Genomic DNA, 24,190 nt, shown 5'->3' with positions numbered 1-24,190 from the left:
CATTTGTTCCCCCTATTATTTATTTTTATTCCGTATGTCCTACTCATCTGTTGACAAGGTAGACAAAAGGAGCATCAGACACAAGGTTTTCACAATCACACAGTCACATTGTGAAAGCTGTGTCATTATTCAATCATCATCAAGAAACATGGCTACTGGAACACAGCTCTACATTTTCAGGCAGTTCCCTCCAGCCTTTCCATTACATCTTAAATAACAAGGTGATATCTACTTAATGCATAAGAATAACCTCCAGGATAACCTCTCCACTCTGTTTGGAATCTCTCAGCCATTGACACTGTCTCATTTCACTCTTCCCCCTTTTGGTCGAGAAGGCTTTCTCAATCCCTTGATGCTGGGTCTCAGCTCATTCTAGGGTTTTTCTCAATCCCTCAATGCTGAGTTGGACAGTATTCTTAACACCCAATAGATTGAGGGAGTTGAAGGGTACAATGATTAAGAAGCAGAATGGTGAACTGTGATAGATTAATATGGTGGAATATGGCATGGCTACAAAAGGAAGGATGTCAAGAGGCACACAGCAAACTGAATTAACCTTGGAGACATGTGTTGTGCAAAATAAGCCAGAAACAAAAGAACAGATATGCTACGGTCTCTTTCAGAAAATACTGTTAAGAAAATGGAAGCCTAGATTGTAAGCCCTTATAGCAGCCACAATTAGTCTGAAGTTGTAAATGTATTCCTAGAAACTGAGACACTGAGCTATATGTGTATAACTTGGTATTTCCCTGGAACTTTGAATTACTCTGAGACACTTAAGACACAGAAATGGAGTGTTACAACCCTGAGAATTAGCATGGTTATATATAATAACAGTTAGGAAAGAGAAAGAGAGGATCTTGAAAGCAGCAAGAAAAAAACAATCCATCACATACAAGGGAAACCCAATAAGACTATGTGTAGATTTCTCAGCAGAAACGATGGAAACTAGAAGACAGTGGGATGATATATTTAAATTACTAAAAGAGAAAAACTGCCAACCAAGACTTCTATATCCAGCAAAATTGTCCTTCAAAAATGAGGGTGAAATTAAAACATTCTCAGACAAAAAGTCACTGAGAGAATTTGTGACCAAGAGACCAGCTCTGCAAGAAATACTAAAGGGAGCACTAGAGTCAGATACGAAAAGACAGAAGAGTGAGGTATGGAGAAGAGTGTAGAAAGAAGGAAAATCAGATATGATGTACATAATACAAAAGACAAAATGGTAGAGGAAAATATTATCCAAACAGGAATAACACTAAATGTTAATGGACTGAATTCCCCAATCAAAAGACATAGACTGGCAGAATGGATTAAAAAACAGGATCCTTCTATATGCTGTCTACAGGAAACACATCTCAGACCCAAAGATAAACATAGGTTGAAAGTGAAAGGTTGGGAAAAGATATTTCATGCAAATAACAACCAGAAAAGAGCAGGAGTAGCTATACTAATATCCAACAAATTAGACTTCAAATGTAAAACAGTTAAAAGAGACAAAGAAGGACACTATCTACTAATAAAAGGAACAATTCAACAAGAAGACATAACAATCATAAATATTTATGCACCGAACCAGAATGCCCCAAAAATACGCGAGGAATACACTGCAAACACTGAAAAGGGAAATAGACACATATACCATAATAGTTGGAGACTTCGATTCCCCACTCTCATCAATGGACAGAACATCTAGACAGAGGATCAATAAAGAAATAGAGAATCTGAATATTACTATAAATGAGCTAGACTTAACAGACATTTATAGGACATTACATCCCACAACAGCAGGATACACCTTTTTCTCAAGTGCTCATGGATCATTCTCAAAGATAGACCATATGCTGGGTCACAAAGCAAGTCTTAACAAATTTAAAAAGATTGAAATCATACACAACACTTTATCAGATCATAAAGGAATGAAGTTGGAAATCAATAATAGGCAGAGTGCCAGAAAATTCACAAATACGTGGAGGTTCAACAACACACTCTTAAACAATGAGTGGGTCAAAGAAGAAATTGCAAGAGAAATTAGTAAATACCTCAAGGCGAATGAAAACGAAAACACAACATATCAAAACTTATGGGACGCAGCAAAGGCAGTGCTAAGAGGGAAATTTATTGCCCTAAATGCCTATATCAGAAAAGAAGAAAAGGCAAAAATGCAGGAATTAACTGTTCACTTGGAAGAACTGGAGAAAGAACAGCAAGCTAACCCAAAGCAAGCAAAAGGAAAGAAATAACAAAGATTAGAGCAGAAATAAATGAAATTGAAAGCATGAAAACAATAGAGAAAATCAATAAGACGAGAAGTTGGTTCTATGAGAAAATCAATAAGATTGATGGGCCCTTAGCAAGACTGGCAAAAAGAAGAAGAGAGAAGATGCAAATAAATAAGATCAGAAATGGAAGAGGTGACATAACTACTGACCTCACAGAAATAAAGGAGGTAATAACAGGATACTACGAACAACTTTACGCTAATAAATACAACAATTTAGAGGAAATGGACGGGTTCCTGGAAAGACATGAACAACCAACTTTGACTCAAGAAGAAATAGATGACCTCAACAAACCAATCACAAGTAAAGAAATTGAATCAGTCATTCAAAAGCTTCCCAAAAAGAAAAGTCCAGGACCAGACGGCTTCACATGTGAATTCTATCAAACATTCCAGAAAAAATTAGTACCAACTCTCCTCGAACTCTTCAAAAAAATCGAAGTGGAGGGAAAACTGCCTAATTCATTCTATGAAGCCAACATCACCCTCATACCAAAACCAGGCAAAGATATTACAAAAAAAGAAAACTACAGACCAATCTCTCTAATGAATATAGATGCAAAAATCCTCAATAAAATTCTAGCAAATCGTATCCAACAACACATTAAAAGAATTATACATCATGACCAAGTAGGATTCATTCCAGGTATGCAAGGATGGTTCAACATAAGAAAATCAATTAATGTAATACACCATATCAACAAATCAAAGCAGAAAAATCACATGATCATCTCAATTGATGCAGAGAAGGCATTTGACAAGATTCAACATCCTTTCCTGTTGAAAACACTTCAAAAGATAGGAATACAACGGAACTTCCTTAAAATGATAGAGGGAATATATGAAAAACCCACAGCTAATATCATCCTCAATGGGGAAAAATTGAAAACTTTTCCCCTAAGATCAGGAACAAGACAAGGATGTCCATTATCACCACTATTATTCAACATTGTGTTGGAGGTTCTAGCCAGAGCAATTAGACAAGAAAAAGAAATACAAGGCATCAAAATTGGAAAGGAAGAAGTAAAACTATCACTGTTTGCAGACGATATGATACTATACGTCGAAAACCCGGAAAAATCCACAACAAAACTACTAGAGCTAATAAATGAGTACAGCAAAGTAGCAGGTTACAAGATCAACATTCAAATATCTGTAGCATTTCTATACACTAGTAATGAACCAAGCTGAGGGGGAAGTCAAGAAACGAATCCCATTTACAATTGCAACTAAAAGAATAAAATACCTAGGAATAAATTTAACTAAAGAGACAAAAAACCTATATAAAGAAAACTACAAAAAACTGTTAAAAGAAATCACAGAAGACCTAAGTCGATGGAAGGACGTACCGTGTTCATGGATTGGAAGACTAAATATAGTTAAGATGTCAATCCTACCTAAATTGATTTACAGATTCAATGCAATACCAATCAAAATCCCAACAACTTATTTTTCAGAAATAGAAAAACCAATAAGCAAATTTATCTGGAAGGGCAGGGTGCCCCGAATTGCTAAAAACATCTTGAGGAAAAAAAACGAAGCTGGAGGTCTTGTGCTGCCTAACTTTAAGGCATATTATGAAGCCACAGTGGTCAAAACAGCATGGTATTGGCATAAAGATAGATATATCGACCAATGGAATCGAATGGAGTGCTCAGATATAGACCCTCTCATCTATGGACATTTGATCTTTGATAAGGCAGTCAAGCCAACTCACCTGGGACAGAACAGTCTCTTCAATAAATGGTGCCTAGAGAACTGGATATCCATATGCAAAAGAATGAAAGAAGACCCGTATCTCATACCCTATACAAAAGTTAACTCAAAATGGATCAAAGATCTAAACATTAGGTCTAAGACCATAAAACAGTTAGAGGAAAATGTAGGGAGATATCTTATGAAACTTAACAATTGGAGGCGGTTTTATGGACCTTAAACCTAAAGCAAGAGCACTGAAGAAGGAAATAAATAAATGGGAGCTCCTCAAAATTAAACACTTTTGTGCATCAAAGAACTTCATCAAGAAAGTAGAAAGACAGTCTACACAATGGGAGACAATATTTGAAAATGACATATCAGATAAAGGTCTAGTATCCAGAATTTATAAAGAGATTGTTCAACTCAACAATAACAAAAAGACAGCCAACCCAATTACAAAATGGGAAAAAGACTTGAACAGACACCTATCAGAAGAGGAAATACAAATGGCCAAAAGGCACATGAAGAGATGCTCAATGTCCCTGGCCATTAGAGAAATGCAAATCAAAACCACAATGAGATATCATCTCACACCCACCAGAATGGCCATTATCAACAAAACAGAAAATGACAAGTGCTGGAGAGGATGCAGAGAAAGAGGCACACTTATCCACTGTTGGTGGGAATGTCAAATGGTGCAACCACTGTGGAAGGCAGTTTGGCGGTTCCTCAAAAAGCTGAATATAGAATTGCCATACGACCCAGCAATACCATTGCTGGGTATCTACTCAAAGGACTTAAGGGCAAAGACACAAACGGACATTTGCACACCAATGTTTATAGCAGCATTATTTACAATTGCAAAGAGATGGAAACAGCCAAAATGTCCATCAACAGAAGACTGGCTAAACAAACTGTGGTATATACGTACGATGGAATATTATGCAGCTTTAAGACATACTAAACTTATGAAGCATGTAATAACATGGATGGACCTAGAGAACATTATGCTGAGTGAGTCTAGCCAAAAACTAAAAGACAAATACTGTATGGTCCCACTGATGTGAACCGACATTCGAGAATAAACTTGGAATATGTCATTGGTAACAGAGTCCAGCAGGAGTTAGAGACAGGGTAAGATAATGGGTAATTGGAGCTGAAGGGATACAGACTGTGCAACAGGACTAGATACAAAAACTCAAAAATGGACAGCACAATAATACCTAATTGTAAATTAATCATGTTAAAACCCTGAATGAAGCTGCATCTGAACTATAGGTTTTTTTTTTTACTATTGTTATTACTTTTATTTTTTTTCTCTATATTAACATTCTATATCTTTTTCTGTTGTGTTGCTAGTTCTTCTAAACCGATGCAAATGTACTAAGAAACGATGATCCTGCATCTATGTGATGATGTTAAGAATTACTGATTGCATATGTAGAATGGTATGATTTCTAAATGTTGGGTTAATTTCTTTTTTTCCGTTAATTAATTTTAAAAAATGTACTTGGAAATGTATTGCTTTTTTGTATAACTATTATATTTCAAAATAAAAAAAACTTAAAAAAAAAATAACAGTTAGATAAGCAAAAAAGATCAGGCTTCAATTAGAGTTAAAAAATGAAGCCAGTCTGGCTGGGTCTAAAGTAAATCAGAATACAGAGTAAAAGTAATGAAGTATGTACTCTAGACCTTCATCTAGTATATGAGACCAAAGTCAGAGAGGTTTATTATATCTAGAACCTTAGTTTTCGGTAACACATATTCTAAATCAACCTGTCTGGATAGCTCATTTAAACAATCCCAAGGTCTTATAACTCTATATAGCTTAATGTAATATCCCAAGGATACATCTCAGACTACAGTGGGCTGATAATTAAAAATTATTGGTAGACAAACTTTGAAATCTGTCCCGTAACTACTTATTAACATGTACTCTAAAAATTATTGCTCCTTTTTATAAAATTGTTTTTTACTTTTTCTGAATATTTTACAATAAAAATCATTAAAAAAAAAAAAGTATTGGTAGAGTCCCTTGAGCAGAGTCCAAAGGAGGAAGTATATATATATATATATATCCCCGTGTGGGAAACCCTGGGTGCCTTCTCAACCATTGGGGACTCCCAAGAAAATAGGCCACGCCCTTGATTTTTTTTTTTTCAAATTATAAGATTTTATCAGCAAGGAAGAAATGACAGAGGAGGTTGAGTAGTCATCTAACAGTGTCCACCACAAACAGTATAAATAACTGATAATTTTTTCAATTTATTTGCCATTGATGGGAATATCTTTACAGTGGAAAACAATAAACTTTTCCATAGGGCTTTCATGTGATTTATCCTGTATTTATAATGTTTTCTTTCCAGTTTTTTTATCATCAGTGGTGAAAAAAAAAGCATTCATCAGAGATGAAATCAGAAAGCCCTTGATTTTGAGGCTTGCCCTCAAGAAGTTTCATGTACTTATTTCTGTAAGCAAAAAGCTAAGACTACCCATAATGAAGCGTGAGAGTTCCTTCCAGGAAACTCTTTTGTTGCTCAGATGTGGCCTCTTTCTAAGTTCAGTTCTACAAGAAAAATCATTACCCTCCCCTCTACGTGGGACCTGATATTAGGGATGAAAACCTCCCCGACAACATGGGGCATGACTTCCAGGTGTGAGTCTGGCCCTGGCCCTTAGGGATCCACAATGCCTTCTGGACCAAAAATGGGAGAGAAGTATCACTCCCTTTTTTTTTTTTTTTTTTTTTTTTTTTTAAAGAAAGACAGAGAAGGAAGGAAGGATGGGAGGAAGAAAGGGAAACATCTTTATTTTTATTATATTTTGTTTGTTTGTTTGTTTCTCACATGGGCTGGGGCCGGGAATCGAACCGGGGTCCTCCGGCATAGCAGGCAAGCACTCTTGCCGGCTGAGCCACCGCGGCCCGCCCAGTATCACTCCTTTTATCTACCTTATCAACAGACGAGTAAAACATAAATAATAGGGGGAACAAATGTTGAAATAAATTTATTAGATTGAAATGCTGGTGATCAATGAAAGGGAGGGGTAAGGGGTATGGTATGTATGAATTTTTTTTCTATTGTCTTTTTATTTCTTTTTCTGAATTGATGCAAATGTTCTAAGAAATGATCATGAGATAAATATGCAACTGTGTGATGATATTGTGAATTACTGATTATATATGTAGAACTGAATGATCATATGTTAAGAATGTTTTTGTTTGTTGTTATATTTTTTGAAAAAAGTAATAAAAATTTAAAAAGAACATTTCTAAAAAAAAAGTGAAAAAAATAAATGAATAAGGCATCAGTGGCCAAGAGAGATCAAATAGAGTCAAGAGACTGTTATGGAGGCTACTCTTACGTAAGCTTCAATTAGATAGTACTAATTTGCCATGGTTTGCAAATTGCCAACCAACGTTATCACTCCTGTTGACTCTTAAGAACATCTGGAGCAGTTAGAAGGAAAAATCTGAGATGGTGATATGGTAGCCCATGACAAACTCTGGGATCTAAAAATTATTGTTTTTTCTTACTTTGCTTTGTATATATATATATATATATATATTATATTTTACAGTTTTAAAAGTTAAAAAGAAAAGGGGGGCGACCTGCTTCCTGAAGAGGGAACACGATGGTAGCCCTTCCTTTGATGGCCGACTTGGAATTAAGTGTTGTGAGAGTAAAACAAGGGAGAGTTCCAAGGGAAGGGAACTGGGAGAGGTGAGGCTGATGCCAGGGGCCAACTCAACTGGGCTCGATTGGACCAGCTGACACTCCTGACTAACTTGTATCATGTGCTCCCTCTCTGTTGTGGCAGTTTGCTGGGATGGAGTCAGGCTATGCTTGCTTCTGTGGAAACAATCCTGATTACTGGAAGTACGGGGAGGCAGCCAGTACTGAGTGCAATAACATCTGCTTTGGGGATCACTCCCAGCCCTGCGGCGGGGATGGCAGGATCATCCTCTTTGATAGTGAGTATGCCCTGTGCCTATCACCACCCAAGGCATGGGAATCCTTGGTCCAGGGGAACAACCTGCCTGCCCTCCCTCTCTTCCATCTTTTATTCATTCACTTGCCCATACTTGTGACCCAACCCTGGGGATACAACACTGAACAAGAAGACTTGTCCCCTAACCCCTAAAAGGGAAGACATTTAACAGGTAATTATAGTTGTGCCACGTGCTTTGAAGAGACGTAGCCTATTGTGAGATATTTAAACAACCTAGAAGAGATGACTTTTCTAATTTAACATAGGTACCATTCAGTGTCATCCTTACTAGCCTCGTTTGAAATATAATTTTCAAGCCCTTCTACTGTTTTTTTGTAGGCATTTGGGATGTATATCTTATTATGATGCAGCTGAAAAGAGCACATTCTTCAAGTTGTTTTTCCAGGCCTGGTATCGATCCACCTCCCCTCTGACCTGCTGCATTTGTGAGATACTGCCTGCAGACAGAGTGTGTTCTGAATGGGGTGTGGATCTGAGGCCTTGCCCTCTCTGGCACCGTATTATAATCCACCTGCATCCCTCGTGTTTCTCACTCAGTGATAGTGAGACTTTATTGTAGGCACAGCACCAAGGCCACACCACATTTTAAGATGGTAGAAAGGAGATAGTCACAAATGCAGCAGATGAAAGAAAAGGCTTGAATTTACCAGGATTTAGTGCCTTTGTTAGTCATTAGACCAGAGTAGATATACTATGTAGATCCAGTGTAAGCAGGTGGCTCATTTTTGAACAAAGATACCATATAGTAATGCTAAACCCAGCCCAAGTTCTAAGTTTATAACCAAGCCTTTCTCGGGCTAAAGCTTAGATATTGTCTAACTTTTGTGTGAGTTGGAGAGGAGGGGAGTTGGCTACCAAAACTCATGTGGCCAATTGTTGGCCTTTTTTAGCTGTGTGCCCATTTGAGACTGCAAGTGGCTTCCTAAGTATCTTGCTGTGTCAAGCTAAATGTTCAGTTTAGTATCGCTGCTACAGCTAAAGACTGCACCTTTACTAATGTTTAAGGAAGAATGTTGACAAATAATATGCACTGCACATATATTTAATTTTTCATTTCCAGACTTCATTATTATAAGATTGTCTGCCTTGACACCCTAAGCAGGAAAGTGCATTTGCTTAGTTTCCAAAATGCTTAATATACCAAGTGCAAAAAAGAAAGGATATAAAAATTTATTGAGTACATGGTATGTATTAAGGTTTTATATAAATTATCACATTGGGTCCTCCTAGCAGTCACCAGGTTGGCATTATTATTATTATCACCCTCATTTTACAGAAGAGAGTCCTAGGACTTGGAGAGGATAGATAACCTGCTTGGGCTCACGCTGCTGAAAAGCCTTGGGACTAGAGAGTAAAAAGAAGCAAGGTGTCTAGATTTGCTGCCTTTTTATCTATTTTAAATAGAATATAGCTTTAATTTTTTTTAAATGGAAAGTAAGTATTGACTAGGTTGTGGAGAAATTGGAACCTTTATATGTTGCTGATGGGAATATAAAGTGGTCTAGCACTTGTGAAAAACAGTTTGGCAGTTCCTCAAAAAGTTAAACATGGAATTACCATCTGACCCAACAATTCCACTCTTAGGTATATACCTGAGAGAATTTAAAACATATGTTTACATGAGAACTTGCCCATAATTGTGCATAGCTGCCTTATTCCTAATAGCCAAAAGGTGGAAATAACCCAAATGTCCATCAACTGATGAATGGATTAACAAAATGTGGTATATCCATACAACAGAATATTATTCAGCCATAAAAAGGATTGAAATTCTGATAACATGCTTGCAACATGGATGAACCTTGGAAACATTATGCTATGTGAAAGAAGCCAGACACAAAAAACCATATAATATGATTCCATTTATGTTTAAGTGAAAAAAGAAGCCAGTTACAAAAGGAAAGGCCACATACCATGAATCCATTTATGTGAACTGTCCAGGAAAAGCTAATCCATAGATACAGTGGTTGCCAAGAAATGGAAGAATGGGGAGCAACTGCTTAACGGTTATAGGGTATCTTTGTGGGGTGATAAAATGTTCTGGAATTAGATAGAGATAATGCTTGCACAATATTATGACTATACTAAAAATTACTGCATTGTACACTTTATAATGGTTAAAATGACAAATTTTATGTCACGTGAATTTTATCTTAATTAAAAAGACAGAATATAGTTTTTATATGATGGTCTTTCATTCATTATGTTTTCATTGGTCATCTGCTGTGTGGCAAATAAAATAATCTCTTCTATTTAATACAGTGCCTTTACTGGAGATATCAAAAACAGCCCATGGAAATAATTCAGTTTAAAGTCAGTCTTGTACCAAGTATTGGCTTTGGTGCTGGAAATATATTTAGGAGAGAGTACTGATCCTCACACAAAAATATGCTAAAATGAATTAATTATAATAAAAATCACTGCTATTCATTGAATGCTTGCTGTTATGCTAGACTCTATGCTGGGTGCTTTTGTATGTTTTCTGTTGTTCAAACCTCACAACAGGCCTGTTGGTGAGAAAGCTGTGCATCAGAAGATCAAGTAATTTATCCAGGCTAGTAAGTGCCAGAGCCAGAATTCAAACCCAGGTTTGCTACTTTTTAAGTTTCTCTAGTTTTAGCAGCTAGAACCCTTTCAATAACAACAATTAAGTAGATCCCATTTAATGCATAAAAATTTTGTGAGCAAAGTATACCGTCTCATTCTGGTTGTTATTAGACTGGCCCTTATGCAGCTTTCCAGAAGCTGGCCTGTCTGGCTTCCATTCGTTCAAGAACTAAGAGGGCTGGCATCCTGAGAGATGACTTTCTGTAATCTTTAAAGGCCCTGATGTGTGTTGGAAGGAGCTGCTGGCAATAGCTCTTCTATAACTACTTTTTAACTCATTGCTTTGCAGAGAAAGGTACTAAATTCAGGACTGTAGAAATAATCTCTAAAGTTTCATGTACTAGAGAGTAAACTATTTTAAATAGCTCAGGCACTGCCTCTTGCAAATCTTTAGGACCCATCAGATAAGGGTAAACATTTTGGATATGGTGACCACAGATTGTCCAATAATTTATGAGGGCAGTGATGTCTTTCTAAAAGGATTGCATAAGAATAGCCTCCAGGACTTAGATACATACAAGATAGAGATGGGTGAATGGTTAGCTAATGAGGTTGAACTCCAATGTAAGGGAAAAGAGAGAAGTGAAGGTGGTTTTCTAGTAGTCTATAAGTAATATCACCATATTGAAGATGAACAAGATTGAAAGGGGTTATATAGACCTAGGTGTCCCACTGATTAACACTAGAAATATAAATTAGTTCTTGCAAGAATTACTTCAAAGGTATGATTCATGTACAAAGAGTGTCTAAGTCCAGGGTACAGGGGAAAGACTGCTATTGCATGCTATGGGCTATGTTTGAAAGGAAAACATCAGCACTACCACAGCAACAGCAGAGGTAAATAATGGGGTAAGGACAAGAGTTAAGGGGACGTTTAGCTTTCCTATTTGGTGAGGGTGTGTTTATTGGTTTTCTTTCTCTTGGGAACAATGACATTATCTAAAATTGAGAACAGATTTTGGGTACTATATATGATGCCTGATGAATGCAGGTGGCTGAAAGATACACTGACTGAGAAATAGATTGGCGAAGGATGCTGTATACTTATGAACAAAGGTTGTGCTGCTACAAAAAGGAACAGAGTCGTGAGGCATGCAGCAATGTGAATGAACAATTAGGACATTGGGTGAGGCAAAACAACCCAGAAACAAAAGAACAACAATGGTATGGTCTCCTTTAGAAAATGCTTATAAGAAAATAGGGGCCTAGATTGTAAGCTTTTATAGCAGACATATTATGTCCAGACTGGTAATTATTATTTCTGGATTTCAAGAGGCTGTTTTATATGTATATATAACCTGATATTTAGAGGTAAGAACGAAGCCAATCAGATTGGCGTTAAAGTAATTCAGAACTCGGGTAAAGAAGACATTGTCTATATTTTAGAAGCACACATACTCTGAGACCATAGAGAGAAAGGTTTCTTTGGTCTAGAACTGAAGTTTTCTGTAGTCCATAATCTAACCCAACCTATTTGTATAGCTCATTTGAACAATTGAAACACAGGGAGCCCAGAATAACAAAGAGGTCCTATAGTCCTGTATAGATTAATGTAATACCTGGATACATCCTAGAGTACATTAAGAAGATAATCAAAAAGTATTGGCGAAGTCCCTGTAGAGATGGGTGAAAAAAATATGGAACTACTAAACCTTATCATCAAGGAATCCCCTGGTACTCTGTCAAACTTTAGGGACACCCAAATCAATAAATCATGCCCTTGATCCTGAGGCTTACTCTTGTGAAGCTTATGTAGATAGCAGAGAAGCGAAGACTACCTATAGTTATGCCTAAGGTTGCTTTTGGAGGACCTCTTCTTTTTTTTTTAAAATTTTTTATTAATTAAGAAAAAAATTACAAGAAACACAAACATTCCCAACACATACACTCAGCAATTCACAATATCATCACATAGTTGCGTATTCATCATCATGATCATTTCCCAGAACATTTGCATCAACTCAGAAAAAGAAATAAAAAGACAACAGAAAAATAAAACAAAAACAGAAAAAAAAAAATTTTACATACCATACCTCTTACCCTTCCTTTCATTGATCACTAGCATTTCAAACTAAATTTATATTAACATTTGTTCCCCCTATTATTTATTTTCATTCCATATGTTCTACTCATCTGTTGACAAGATAGATAAAAGGAGCATCAGACCCAAGGTTTTCACAATCACACAGTCACATTGTGAAAGCTATATCATTATTCAGTCATCGTCAAGAAACATGGCTACTGGAACACAGTTCTAGATTTTCAAGCAGTTCTCTCCAGTCTCTCCATTACATCTTGGATAACAAGGTGATATCTACTTAATGTGTAAGAATAACCTCCAGGATAACCTCTCCACTCTGTTTGGAATCTCTCAGCCATGGACACTTTGTCTCACTTCACTCTTCCCCCTTTTGGTCGAGAAGGTTTTCTCAATCCCTTGCTGCTGGGTCTCAGCTCATTCTAGAGTTTTTCTCAATCCCGTGATGCTGACTCTCAGCTCATTCTGGGATTTCTGTCCCACACTGCCAGGAAGATCCACACCCCTGGGAGTCATGTCCCACATAGACAGGGGGAGGGTGGTGAGTTTGCTTGCTGTGTTGGCTGGAGAGAGAGGCCACATCTGAGCAACAAAAGAGGTTCTCTTGGGGGTGACTCTGAGGCCTAATTTTAGGTAGGCTTGACCTTGTGGGGTTAAGTTTCATATGAACAAACCCCAAGACTGGGGGCTCAGCCTATAGCTTTGGTTGCCCACACTGCTTGTGAGACTATCAAGAATTCAACTTGGGGAAGTTGAGTTTTCCCCTGGCCTCACCATTCCCCGAAGGGGGCTCTGCGAATACTTTTCCACTCACTGATCAAATCACTCTGGGATTCATCAGGGCATCACCTGGACAAACCAACAAAATCTCATGTCCTATACAAACTTCCATGTACTTAAGGTGTTCAACCAACTATCTACATAAGTTATATTAGGAGATGCACTAGTCAAAGTATAAATTTGTACCAAATAAACATTTTTTGCTTTAGTCTCACACATAATTTGAAATTTTAAAATATTAAGTACCATCTATTTTAAGCACACTGCAGTAATGACATTCCTTTGTTCTTCCTCATGCAAAAACATTTTTTAAGTTTGTACAGTTACTCACTATCATTATACACTGTAGGCATTCCTAGATTATACCATCTCAATCTTTATCGTCTATCTTTCTTTGTGATTTCATTTATGCCCCAGCCCTCCTCCCTCTATCAAGTGAGACCATACGGTATTTGCCCTTTTGTTTCTGGCTAATCACACTCAGCATAATGTCCTTAAGGTCCATTCATGTTGTTACATACTTCATAACTTTATTCTGTCTTACAGCTGCATAATAGTCCATCTTATGTAAATGCCACAGTTTGTTTAGCCAACTATCTCTTGATGGACATTTTGGCTGCTTCCATCTCTTGGTAATCGTAAATAATGCTTCTATAAACATTGGTGTGTAAATGTCCTTCTGTGTCCTTGCCCTCATGTTTTTTGAGTAGAGACAGCATATAGATGGGTCCTGTTTTTTAATCCATTCTGCCAGACTATGTCTTTTGATTGGAGAGTTTAATCCATTAACATTCAGTGTTATTACTGCATGGGTAATACTTTCTTCTATTTTGCCTCCTGGATTTTGTATGTCATATCTAATTTTCCTTCTTTTTACCTTTACTCATAGTCTTCCTTTCTACACTCTTCTCCACACCTCTCTCTTCTGTCTTTGTATCTGTGTCTAGTGCTCCCTTTAGTATTTCTTGCAGAGCTGGTCTCTTGGTCACAAATTCTCTCAGTGATTTTTTTGTCTGAAAATGTTTAATTTCTCCCTCATTTTTGAAGGACAGTTTTGCTGGATATAGAATTCTTGGTTGGCAGTTTTTCTCTTTTAATAATTTAAATATATCATCCCACTGTCTTCTTGCCTCCATGGTTTCTGCTGAGAGATCTACGCATAGTCTTACGTGATGGTTTGCTTTTCTCTTGCTGCTTTCAAGATTCTCTCTTTCTCTTTGACCTCTGACATTCTGATTAGTAAATGTCTTGGAGAACGTCTATTTGAATCTGTTCTCTTTGGGGTACGCTGCACTTCTTGGATCTGTAATTTTAGGTCTTTCATAAGAGTTGGGAAATTTTCAGTGATAATAATTTCCTCCATTAGTTTTTCTCCTCCTTTTCCCTTCTCTTATCCTTCTAGGACACCCACAACACGTATATTCGTGTGCTTCATATTGTCTTTCGGTTCCCTGAGTCCCTGCTCATGTTTTTCCATTTTTTTCCCCTATATTTTCTTTTTTTTGCTGGATTTCAGATGTTCCATCCTCCAGTTCATTAATCCTATGTTCTGTCTCTTGGAATCTACCATTGTAGGTTTCCATTGTTTTTTTTTCATCTCTTCTACCTTGCCTTTCATTCCCATAAGTTCTGTGATTTGTTTTTTCAGACTTTCAGTTTCTTCTTTTTGTTCTTTCCTTACCTTCTTTATATCCTCCCTCAATTCATTGATTTGGTTTTGATGAGGTTTTCCTTGCCTGTTCATACATTCTGAATTAATTATTTCAGCTCCTGTATGTCATTTGAATTGTTGGTTTGTTCCTTTGACTGGGCCATATCTTCAATTTTCCTAGTGTGATTTGTTATTTTTTGCTGGCATCTAGGCGTTTAATTATCTTAATTAGTTTATTCTGGAGATTGCTTTCACTTCTTTTATCTAGGATTTTCTTGCTGGATGAATTTGTTGTCTATCTGTTCTTTGACATTCCATTCAGCTTTATCTGGACCTTTAGCTTAAGTTTTGTTTAACAGAGGAGAATTTTTCAGCTCTTGTTTTCTTGTTTCTTGCCCTGCTTGTGTGGTGCCTTCCCCCACTACACACACTTAAGAAGGTCTACTTAGATATTATAGACCCCAGCCAGATTTTCCCAGACCAAACTGGCCTCCTATCAGGAGGAAAGAGTCACCTGCGTCGGTTTTCCCTGAGGGTGAGACCCAGCAGGTTGAAAGACTTTCCTGTGAAGTCTCTGGACTCTGTTTTTCTTATCCTCCCCAGTATGTGGCGCTTGTCTGCCTGCAGGTCCCACCAGTGTAAGATGATGCAGTACCTTTAACTTTGGCAGACTCTCCCTGCTGGGGGCGTGGTGGAGACAGAGGAGAGGTTGTAGGCTGGTTTTAATGGCTTCAAATTACCAAGCCCTAGGGTCTGAATTCCTTGAGGGAGGGATTCCACCTGAGTTGGGCTTCACCTCTCCCCTGGGGAAGGCACAGTCTCCAGACAAGCCCCCAAAAGAGCTCACTTCTGCCTATGCCTGGGGCAGTTGCAGCCTGAGAAGTCCTGCTGCTATATCCAAAAGCAGTCAAGCCTTTGTAGAAACACAGCCACAAAATCCTCTGTTTCCTTCTTTTTTTCCCCCCTTTTTCCGTCAACTCTGCCCGCTTGGCACCGGGGCAAAAATGAGCAACCTCCACTTTGACCAGGTTCACCTAAGCTGGGGGCCTATTTTTAGTAGTCATAATTTATTAATTAATTTCACAATTGGCGTTTGATTGTGCTCAGTCCCTGCTGCTGGTAAAGTCTCTTTCCTTTCCCCTCTGGGAAGCAGCCTGTGGGGGAGAGGACCCGGCCGCCGCAGCTTTGGGAACTCACGGTTCTGTGGGGGCTCGCAGCCAATCCAGCTGGTCCAGACTGGGGTATGCTGTGTGTCTGGTCACTGACATGGCCCCAGGAGCTATTCTGTACTGTTTCTGGTTATTTAGTAGTTGTTCTGGAGCACAAACTAAAATGCGCACATTGTTAAGCCGCCATCTTGACCTGGAAGTTGGAGGACCTCTTTTGTTGCTCAGATGTGGCCTCACTCTCCCTAAGCCCAACTCTGCAAGTGAAAACATTGCCCTCCCCCCTACATGAGACATGACATCCAGGGGTGAAACTCACCCTGGAAATGTAGGAGATGACTCCCAGGATGAATCTGGCCCTGGCACCATGGGATCAGCAATTCTATCCAGACCAAAAGGGGGAAAAGAAGTGTAACTAATAAAGTATCAGTGGCAGAGAGAGTTCAGATAGAGTGGAGAGGCTACTCTAGAGGTTGCTCTTAGGCAAGCTTCAGTTAGACATTGCCACCTATCATAACCTGCCAGTCCCAACCAGGACCATTCCAGGCAATCCTAAAGAACACCTAGGGCAATATATAAGGTTCCACAAGGGTTCCATGCACTCGAGCAACTTTCCAGAAACCTACAGTCCCCAGATAGGTCCCTGAACCAGATAAGTCCTGAAACCTAGAAGGCCCCGTCTTTCCAGAATATCAGATAGTTCCATCTCCCTACCCCATAATAGTGACAAACTCTTCCAACATGAAAAAATTAGAATGGCCATAGTCCAAACATGCCTAAAGAGAGGGATAGAAAGATCAAAGGTGATGGTGAAGTTATACATAGAAGATAGGATTTAACAAATGAATATGAATGCTGAATCATTAGATTGATAACTCTTAGTCTCCAGTGTCTTAGCACAACTAGAAGTAAAAACCTAAAATTGTGGAATTGTAATCCATGTCAAACTCTGAAATATGTTCTACAACTAATTGTGATGCTGTGCTTTGAAATTTATAGCTTTATTTTTATATATGTTATTTTTCACAAAATAAGAAAAAAGTCAATTGTGATGTTAAAAAAATTTAAGCCTTCTAGCCTCCTATATTCTGGAGCAGCTAGAAAGAAAAATGTGAGAGGATCGAAGGTAGCCCATGACAAACTCTGGGATCTGTCCTGTAACTACTTTTTTGAAGAGTGCTTTGAAAACTATTGCCTTTTTATTTTTTTGCTTTGTATTTACATTATACTATACAATAAAAATTTTTTTTTTTTTAAAACAGAGTAGTTCCCAGAATAGCCTCTCAACTCTATTGGAACTCTTTTAGCAACTGATACCTTATTTTGTTACATTTATTTTCCCCCCATTGGTCAGGAAGGCATTGTTGATCTCACAGTGCCAGGGCTAGGATTATCCCTAGGAGTTATGTCCCAAGTTGCTAGGGAGACTTTCACCCCTGGATATTATCTCCCATGTAGGGAGAGGGTAATGATTTTACCTCTAGAAATGGGCTTAGAGAGAGGCAACATCTGAATAATAAAAGGGGTTTTCTGGAAGTAACTCTTTGGCATAGCTATAGGTAGGCTTAGCGTCTCCACTACAGAAATAAACTTCACAAGTGCAAGGCTCAAGATCAAGGGATTGGCCTATTGACTTGGGAGTCCCTAATATTTGAGACAGTATCAGGGGGTTCCCAGTGGTAAAGCTTAATAGTTCCATATTTTTTTCCCCATCCCTCAAGGGACTTTGCCAATAGTTTTAAATTATCTGCTCAGCATACTCTGGGATATATCCCAGTATTACATTAAGCTATATAGAATTACCAGCCCTCATTCCCATCTGGGTTCCATGTGTTTGAGTTGTTTAAATGAGCTATCCAAATATGGATAGCATGTCTGAGAGATAAAATAACTAATCAGGTGAAAGGGGTTAATTCCCTAAAGTTCCTTTCTTCCATAAGAAAAGGGGGCAGGGCCCAACTCAAACGGAGGCCCTCCTTCAGGGAATTCAGGCCCCAGGGGTTGGAAAACAGAAGCAATCAAAGCCCACTTACTACTGCAGCCTCTGTCTCAACCTCGCCTCTGGCAGGAAGAGTCTGCTGAAATTAAAGGCACTGCATCACTTTATGCTGGTAGAAAGCTGCAGGCAGATGTGCTGGGCAAGATAGGAAAAGCACAGAGTCTAGAGGCTTCATAGGAGAGGCTGACAACCTGCTGGATCTAACCCTCAGAGTAAACTGATGCTGGCTACTTTCCAGCTGAGATGTGGCCTTTCTGGTATGGGAAAATTTGACCAAATTTGATGATACCAGAGGGAACTCTCACCAATAAAAAAAAGGCTCCATATAGGCAGGGCAAGAAACGAGAAGTGAAAAATTCTGATCAGCTAGAGGTCTAGAATAAGTTGAACTGAATGTCAAAGAGCAAATAGAGAACAAAGCCATCCAGAAAGAAAACCCTAGGTAAAAGAGTGAAAGCAACCTCTAGAATAAATTAATTAAGGAAATCAAATGCCTAGATGCCAGCAGAAAATAGTGAATCATACTAGGAAAATTGAAAATATGACCCAGTCAATGGAACAAATCAACATTTCAAATGAGATATAGGAATTGAAGCAACTAATTTAGGATGTTCAAACAGACATGCAAAAATCTCATCAAAAATCAAACCAACAAGTTGAGTGAGGAAATAAAAAAGAAATTGAGTGAACGTAAAGAACTCAAAAGTTTGAACAAATTGCAGAACTTATGGGAATGAAAGGCATAATAGAAGAGATGGAAAAAAAACTAAAACAATAGATTTGAAGAGGCAGAAGAAAGGATTAGTGAACTAGAAGACTGGACATCTGACATCCAACACACAAAAGAAAATATAGGGAAAAGAATGGAAAAATATGAGCAGTGTCTCAGGAAATTGAATGACAACATGAAGCACACAAATATACATAGTGTCCTGGAAGGATAACAGGAGGGAAAAGGAGCAGAAAGACTAAGGGAGGAAATAATGACTAAAAATGTCCCATCTCTTACAAGAGACATAAGATTACAGATCCAAGAAGTGCAGCATACCCCAAACAGAATAGATCCAAGTAGACATACTCCAAGACACTTACTAAATCAGATTGTCAAATGTCAAAAACAGATTTTGAAAGCAGCAAGAGAAAAGCAATCTATCACATACAAGGGAAGCTTGGTAAGACTATGTGTGGATTTCTTAGCAGAAACCATGGAAGAAAGAGGGTAGTGGTATGATATATTTAAGATTCTGAAAGGAAAAAACTGCCAACCAAGAATTTCATACCCAGCAAAATTGTCCTTCAAAAATGAGGGGGAGATTGAAATATTAAAGGGAGCACTACAGGCAGATAGGAAAAGCAGGAGAGAGAGGTCTGGAGAAGAGTGTGGAAATGAACACTATCAGTGAAGGTAAAAAGAGAAAAAGAAAATTAGATGTGACATATAAAATACAAAAGACAGGGTGCACAGGTGGTTCAGTGGTAGAATGCTCACCTTCCATGCAAGAGACCCAGGTTCGATTCCTGGACTATGCACCCCCCCCCAAAAAAAAAATCCAAAAGACAAAATGGTAGAGGAAACTACTGCCTTTACAGCAATAAACATTTAATGTTAATGGATTAAACTCCCCAATCAAAAGACATAGACTGGCAGAATGGACTAAAAACAGGACCCATCTATGTGCTGTCTACAGGAGACCTTAAACCCAAGGACAAAAATAGCTTGAAAGTGAAAGCTTGGGAAAATATATGTCATGCAAACAACAATCAGAAATGAGCAGGGGTAGCTATACTAATATCCAACAAATTAGACTTCAAATATAAAACAGTTAAAAGAGACAAAGAAGGACATTGTATTAATAAAAGGAACAATTCATCAAGAAGACATAACAATCATAAATATGCTGCTGCTCTAAGCCAGAGTGCTCCAAAATACATGAAGCAAACACAGCACTGAAGGGAGAAATAGACACCTCTACCATAATAGTTGGAGACTTCAATTCCTTGCTCTCATCCATGAATAGAAATTCTAGACAGAGGATCAATAACAGAACAGATTTTGAATAGTATGATAAATGAACTAGACGTAACAGACATTTACAGAACATTACACACCACAATAGCAAGGTACACATTTTTCTCAAGTGTTCATAGATTATGTGCTACAGAAAATTTAGGTTTTGGACAAAATAAACTTCTCTTCATTTGGTCTCATACAATAGAGGAAGTGCTAAAATACAGGCAATGTCATCCTTACTCCTGTATTTTGATTTATCTTAGTCCCGATGCAGTTGGCTTCTTTCTTATCTCTAATTGAAGCCTGATCTATTTTCCAGTTTCTTTAACAGTTATTGTATGTATCAATGCTGACTTTCAGAGCTGCAGATCTCCAACACTGAGTCTTAGATGTCACACAGGTAGCCAAAGTTCCAGGGAGATACCAGGTTATCCATATATAGCACAGCATCTCAAAATCTGGAAGTAACATTTCACAGCTCTGGACTAAATGTGACTGTATAAGAGCTTACAATCTAGGCCCCAATTTTCTTATGAGTATGTTGTAAAAGAGACCATATAATATTTGTTCTTTGTTTCTCACTTATTTTGCACCACATGATGTCCCCAGGGTTCATTCACTTCATTGCATGTCTCATGACTTCATTCCTTCCTGTAGCTGCACACTATTCCATCTTTTGTATACACCACAGTTTGCCATTCTGTTTCTCAGTCAATGTAGCCTTCAATCACCTCCCTCCATTGGGCATGAAGTATAACATCCAATGTCAACAATCCAAGTCTCATATTATCCTCACTTAGTGGTACTATTGTCAGCACTCTCAATTTTAGACTATTTTCATTGCTCCAAAGAGAAAAATAACCAATAAACAGACCTTCATTAAATAGAAACTCCAAAACTCCCCTTAATCCTCTCCTTCCCCCATCCCCAGTTATTTACTCCCTGGTATTGCTGTGGTAGTATTGATGTCTCCCTGTTAAATATAGACCATAGCATGCAATAGTAGTTTTTTTCCCTATAGCCCTCTATTATTGACTCTTTGTACAGGTTTCATATCTTTGAAATAGTTCATTCACGAATTTATTTATATTTGTAGTGCTAATTGGTGGGATACATGGCTCTATACAACCTCTTTCTATCATGTTCACCTTCAATATGGCAATATTATTTACAAACCCACTAATGATCTGCCTTCACTTCTATCTATACCCTTACATTTAAGTTCAACCTCATTAGTTAATTGTTCACCCAGCTCTGCTTCTCTGCATCTCTAGGTCCCCTATATTCTTTAATATAAGCCTCTGAAACCATAAAGTATCTACCCTTTTGTTTCTCACTTATTTTACTCAGTATTATGTCCTCAAGATTAATCTGTGTTGTCATATGCTTCAGGACCTCATTTCGTCATACTGCTGCATAATATTCCATTGTATGTATATACTACATTTTGTTTATCCACTCATCTGCTGATAGGCACTTGGATTGTTTCTGTCTTTTGGCAATTGTGAATAATACTGCTATGACCATCAGTGTATAAATGTCTTTTTGTATCACTGCTTTTAGCTCTTCTGGATATACACTGAGTAGTGGTATTGCCAGACTGTAGAGCGACTCAGTATTTCATTTTCTAGGGAACGTCCAAATTGTTTCCAGCTGTACCATTATACATTCTCATCAACATCCTCTCCAACGTTTGTAGTTTCCTGTTTAATAGCAGCCATTCTTATAGGTGTGAGGCGGTATCTCATTGTAGTCTTGATCTGCATTTCCCTTTTAGCTAATGAAAATGAGAGTCTCTTCATGTGCTTCTTAGTCATCTGTATTTGTTCTTTGGAAAAATTTCTATTTATATCTTTAGGCCATTTTATAATTGGGTTGTTTGTTCTTTGTTTTTGAGTTGTATGATTTCTTTATGTATGCAGGATATCAAACTTTATCCAATATGTGGTTTCCAAATATTTTTCCCCATTGAGTTGGCTACCTCTTCACCATTTCAACAAAGTCTTTTAATGCTCAGAAGCATTTGAGTTTGAGGAGTTCCCATTTATCTATTTTTTCTTTTGTTGCTTGTGCTTTGGGTGTCAAGTTTAGAAAGCTACTTCCTGTTACTAGGTCTTAAAGATGCTTCCCTATATTTTCTTATAGGAGTTTTATGGTACTGGCTCTTATATTTAGGTCTTTGATCCACTTTGAATTAATTTTTATATGGGGTGTAAAGGTAAGGGCCCTTTTTCATTCTTTTGGCGATTGGATTTCCCATTCTCCCATGCCCATTTATTGAAAAGATTATTCTGTCCCAGTTTAGTGGATTTGAGGATCTTGTCAAAGATCAATTAACTATAGGTTTGGTGGGCTGTCTCCATACTCTTGATTGAATTCCACCGGTCAATGCTTCTATCTTTGTGCAAGAATTATACTGTTTTGGTGTTTAGGCCACCTCGGCTTCAGCGTTGAATCATCAGCCTCCAAGATATATCACTTTAAAGTCTGTACTCACGACTTCTGGAGAAGACGGCGGCTTAGTAAGACGCGCGGGTCTTAGTTCCTTCTCCAGAACAGCTACTAGGGGAGTAGAAACGATACAGAACAGCTCCCGGAGCCACGACAGAGATTAAGAAGACAGCGTACCCCATTCTGGAATGGCTGACTGGCTGGGAGAACCCGCTCCGGTGAGATCGCCGAGGGGCGCGGGCTCCCCGGGCCAGGGCAGCAAGCGGCCAGAGTCCCTCCCTTCCTCCTTCCCGGGCCAGCTGGGAGAATTGGACAGGCGGTCCCCTCAAGCCGCGGCGGCTGGAGCCCCCCCCACACCCCCCCACGCGCTGCCCCCCGGACCAACTGGGAGAATTGGATCGGAGATCCCCAGGCCGCGGAGAACGGTGACCGGGGTCCCTTCCAAACACATGGCTTCCCGGTCCGGCTGGGAACGGTGCACTCTCCCGGGCCACGGCGGCTGGCGCCCTCCCGCCACGCTTGGCACCCCGGGCCGGCTAGGAGATTCGGATGGGCGCTCTCCCGGGCTGCAGCGGCCGGCGACCCTCCCCGCGTTCGGATCCCCGGGCCGGCTGGCACTCTTCCAAGCCACTTCGGCTGGCGAACCTCCCCCACGGCGAGAGTTTTCCAAAGTTAAAGGACCCACAGCACCTTTTACTGGTGGGACCTGCAGACGAACGAGTGCCACGAGCGCCACCTACTGGGCAGCATAAGAAAGACAGAACCCAGAGATTTCACAGAAAAATCTTTCAACCTGTTGGGTCCAACACCCAGGGAAATCTGACTAAATGCCCAAACGCCAGCAGAAGATAACGGATCATGCTCAGAAAATTGAAAATATGGCCCAGTCAAAGGAACAAACCAATAGTTCAAATGAGATACAGGAGCTGAGACAACTAATGCTGAATATACGAACAGAAATGGAAAACCTCTTCAAAAACGAAATCAATAAATTGAGGGAGGACATGAAGAAGACATGGGCTGAACAAAAAGAAGAAATAGAAAAACTGAAAAAACAAATCACAGAACTTATGGAAGTGAAGGATAAAGTAGAAAAGATGGAAAAAACAATGGATACCTACAATGATAGATTTAAAAAGACAGAAGATAGAATTAGTGATTTGGAGGATGGAACATCTGAAGTCCAAAAAGAAACAGAAACTATAGGGAAACGAATGGAAAAGTTTGAACAGGGGATCAGGGAACTGAAGGACAATATGAAGCGCACAAATATATGTATCGTGGGTGTCCCAGAAGGAGAAGAGAAGGGAAAAGGAGGAGAAAAACTAAGGAAGAAATTATCATTGAAAATTTCCCAACTCTTATGAACGACCTAAAATTACAGATCCAAGAAGTGCAGCGCACCCCAAAGAGAATAGACCCAAATAGGCGTTCTCCAAGACACTTACTAGTTAGAATGTTAGAGGTCAAAGTGAAAGAGAGGATCTTGAA

General features: G+C 38.7%; 1 protein-coding gene across 1 annotated transcript in view; it reads left to right on the top strand.

The window, feature by feature from the left end:
• The window catches only part of KREMEN1 (kringle containing transmembrane protein 1), a 99,374-nt gene that overhangs the window by 55,387 nt on the left and 19,797 nt on the right, over positions 1-24,190 (top strand). The window contains exon 5 of the mRNA XM_077160644.1: positions 7,805-7,958. Coding sequence (XP_077016759.1) covers positions 7,805-7,958 — 154 coding nt within the window. The remainder of the gene's footprint in view (positions 1-7,804; positions 7,959-24,190) is intronic.

The sequence above is a fragment of the Tamandua tetradactyla genome, chromosome 5 (assembly GCF_023851605.1).
Source record: "Tamandua tetradactyla isolate mTamTet1 chromosome 5, mTamTet1.pri, whole genome shotgun sequence".
NCBI lineage: Eukaryota > Metazoa > Chordata > Mammalia > Pilosa > Myrmecophagidae > Tamandua > Tamandua tetradactyla.
Note: the sequence above shows the minus strand (reverse complement) of the source record. Positions and strands in the feature narration are given on the sequence as shown.